This window comes from Apis dorsata, unplaced genomic scaffold (assembly GCF_000469605.1).
Source record: "Apis dorsata unplaced genomic scaffold, Apis dorsata 1.3 scaffold_585, whole genome shotgun sequence".
In the NCBI taxonomy this organism is placed as follows: Eukaryota; Metazoa; Arthropoda; class Insecta; order Hymenoptera; family Apidae; genus Apis; species Apis dorsata.
The window spans coordinates 414,178-417,684 of NW_006263792.1; the positions used below are offsets into that span (position 1 = coordinate 414,178).

The 3,507-nt window shown below is 16.1% G+C and overlaps 1 protein-coding gene across 2 annotated transcripts in view; it reads left to right on the forward strand.

Annotated features, from left to right (window-relative positions):
• Positions 1 to 3,507, forward strand: part of LOC102674183 (proteasomal ubiquitin receptor ADRM1) — a 5,917-nt gene that overhangs the window by 1,183 nt on the left and 1,227 nt on the right. For both annotated transcript variants that reach the window (XM_006621129.2, XM_006621130.2), the window contains exons 3-4: positions 214 to 556; positions 656 to 798. In XM_006621129.2, coding sequence (XP_006621192.1) covers positions 214 to 556; positions 656 to 798 — 486 coding nt within the window. The remainder of the gene's footprint in view (positions 1 to 213; positions 557 to 655; positions 799 to 3,507) is intronic.

A 3,507-nucleotide genomic window follows, 5' to 3' on the forward strand; every position in this document is an offset into this window, starting at 1 on the left:
TCATGATATGCTAGAAAACATTTTAATGATAAATATTAGTTATAAAAAATGTTGTAATAAAAATAGGTTATAAAATTACAAAAATATATTGTATAAATATATATAATTTATAAAAATATATAAGCATCTTACACATTTTATGTGAAATATATTATATAATTTTACAAACTTTAATAAAACATTTTCATAATTAATTAATATTTAATTATACAGGATCTTAAAACAGATAAAGATGAAGAATATTGTAGAAAAATTAATGAAGTTCTAAATAATCCGCCAACTCCTGGATCACAAAGAAGTGGCAGTACAAATCCAGAAGGGGATCTTCAAAATTTATTGAATAATATGTCACAACAACAATTAATGCAATTATTTGGTGGTGTAGGTCAAATTGGTTTAGGTAGTTTATTGGGTACAATGAATAGACCTCAAGGTGTGCAAAGTACTAGAGCTTCTACAACAACAGCATCAACTCGAGTTACTACAAATACTTCAAGACCTACTACACAAATGGTATCTTCATCAGCCTCTGCTAATGATTCTCCTAAAACTAACGGTAAGCATATTTTATAATACAATATTATAATATAATGCTTATATATATATAAGCATTATGTAAATAATTTACAATGATTTATATGCAATTTTTATTTAGGTGATAATAAATCATCACGAACATCAGATACAACATCTGGATCTGGATCAACAACAAATACAAATAATAAAATTCAACTTAGTGATTTACAAAATTTTTTATCAGAAATTCCAACAACTACAGGAACAGAATCTGTTGTTCAGGTAATATCTTTTTTTCATAAATTTATTTAATTATTATTTTCTTTAAATTTCAGCTTCTCAAAAACATTATTATAAAATTGTCATATTTAAAATTTAAACATAAATTTAATATTTAGATATAGCTTTAATATTATTCTATCAATATTACTGTTTTTATTAATATGTTATATAATAAAATAAAAAATACAATAGAATAAAAGTAATATATATTTTTTTTAAAAATTTATTTTATATACACAATAGCTTTCGTAGGTACATTTATTTTTGCTTATATATTTATAAGAATTAAACTTTTTATTATATTATATTATCTTAAATATTTAAACAGTTTCTAATAGTTTATTTTGAAAAAAGACATAATTTTATTGTTATTTAATATTTCTTTAAAATATAAAATATTAATATTATATAGATTTCATTTTAACTTAATTAATGAAATATCTCTAAAACTATATCAAATATCATTTATCTATCGCATTAAATTTAGTTTTTTTAAATAAAATTCTACTTTTTATGACAAATTTCGATTATTTAATAAAAACAAATATTTTTTCTTATTGATTTTTCGATTTAACTTTTTATTTTCAAAATATATAAATGATTTTTTGAAATTTTTTTTCTTTCTAATATAGATTATATTATTATTTATTGTTTTATTGTTATATTAATATTGTTTCATTGATATGATAACATAACTTGTAATTAGTATCATATTTTCATCAATTATCAAGTATCATGATATTGATTATTTTATTAATTTTAAGAAAGAATCTTCTCACTAATTAAAACTTAATATTTCGTCACTAATTAAAACTGATAATTAAAATTTAAAATTTTTATATTTTTTGTAAATAATGAATTTACATTTATCACGAGAATATATAATGGAAAACTTTTTGTAATAGAATTTATTGAAATTCAACAATATAACAAATTTTAATTCTTTATCATGTAAGAATTAATCAAATCAAATATCTCGAAAAACAATTAAAAAAACAATTATATTGAAAAATCGATAAGAACAAAAAGTAAAGTAAAAAAAGTATTTTTTTATTTTACTAAAGAAATTTTACTATTTTTTTATTTTACTTTTATTAAAGAAATTATTAAAAAAAAAGGTTCTCACTTAAAGAATTAAGTTTACTGCAATATATAATTTAACTTAATTTAATATCAAAATCAATCATGCCTCTTATAAATAAATTAAATAATTTTGAAAATAATGTTTTAATTTAAATTTTTAATTTTTTTTTAAATATATAAAAATTCTTTTTTTATTATATTATTTAAAAAGTAATAATTTTCTAAATAATAAAAATTCAATAAATTTTTACAATATGTAAAAATTATTTAGTTTTTTAAAAGTTATTTTATAATATATAAATATGTGAAAATTTTTAACAATATTTAATTTAAATACTTAAATATATAACTTAAATATATTCCTATTTATTTTTTATATGAATTTTTATTTTTTTTATTATATTTTCTATTTTTTTTATTATATTTTCTATTATTTGTACATTTTTTGAATATATTAAAATAATTAAAAAATAATTAAAATATTAATTAAAAAACAATTTAAAAATTTGTATATTAATCCAATATATAAGTAAAAATACATTAACAAAAAATTACAATAATTGCAATAATATTATTATATTTAATTGATGAAATAACATAAAGAGATATATAAAAAAATATAAAAATAAAATAGTAAAATATAAAACAAAAAGAAAAATATAAATATGATTATATAATAAAATTTAAAAATATTTATTAAATGAAATGACATTTATTTATATTTCATTTTCATTAAAAGAAATATATTTAAATAATTTAGTAACAATTCAAATTTTCATTTTAGCATATATTTTAATATTTTAATAGCATATTACAATATTTATTTTATACAATGATATATATTATATGTATATAATAACTTTATATTTATATTTAACTTTATATTTATCATATACATATAGTAGATATATGATATATAAAAGATGTAAGAAATATATATATTCATCTTATCATTTATATTGTTATAATGAATTTGATTTATATAAGATATATTTTATTTTTTCTTTTGATAAAAAATTTCTTCATATATGATATAAAAATTTTATGGTTATAATCTTAAATTTATTTATGTATCAAAATTTTAATTTACACACACACACACATATATATAGATTAGGCGCCATTCACATAAGCATGCGCGTGTACACTGAACTTCATATATCACGTAATTTACGAAATATAATACATATTTTATATTATTTAATTATATTTTTTAATATTGTATAATTATATTTTATTCAGCAATAACAATTAAATAGTATTTATTATAATATGTTATCTATGTCTTATTATAATTATATCTTTTTTTACAGCTGTTATCATTATCAGGAACAAAATGGTATTCTTGATAACGTGCTTGAAATGATATTTCATTGTTTAATAATTTAAAATTATCTTCCTAAACAGCTCTTCAAAGACTACTCTGTTATATGTTATTTTTTACACGACGAAATTTATTTGATATAAATTTTATGAAAATGTGAATTAATAAATTTGAAGGACAGGTAGTAACAAAAATTTTATATAATTTATTTTATATATTTATACAAATAATTATATGTAGTTTTTTTTTTAGTTGCAAAAATTAACATACATTATAATTATAAATATTATAATTTTTTTTTC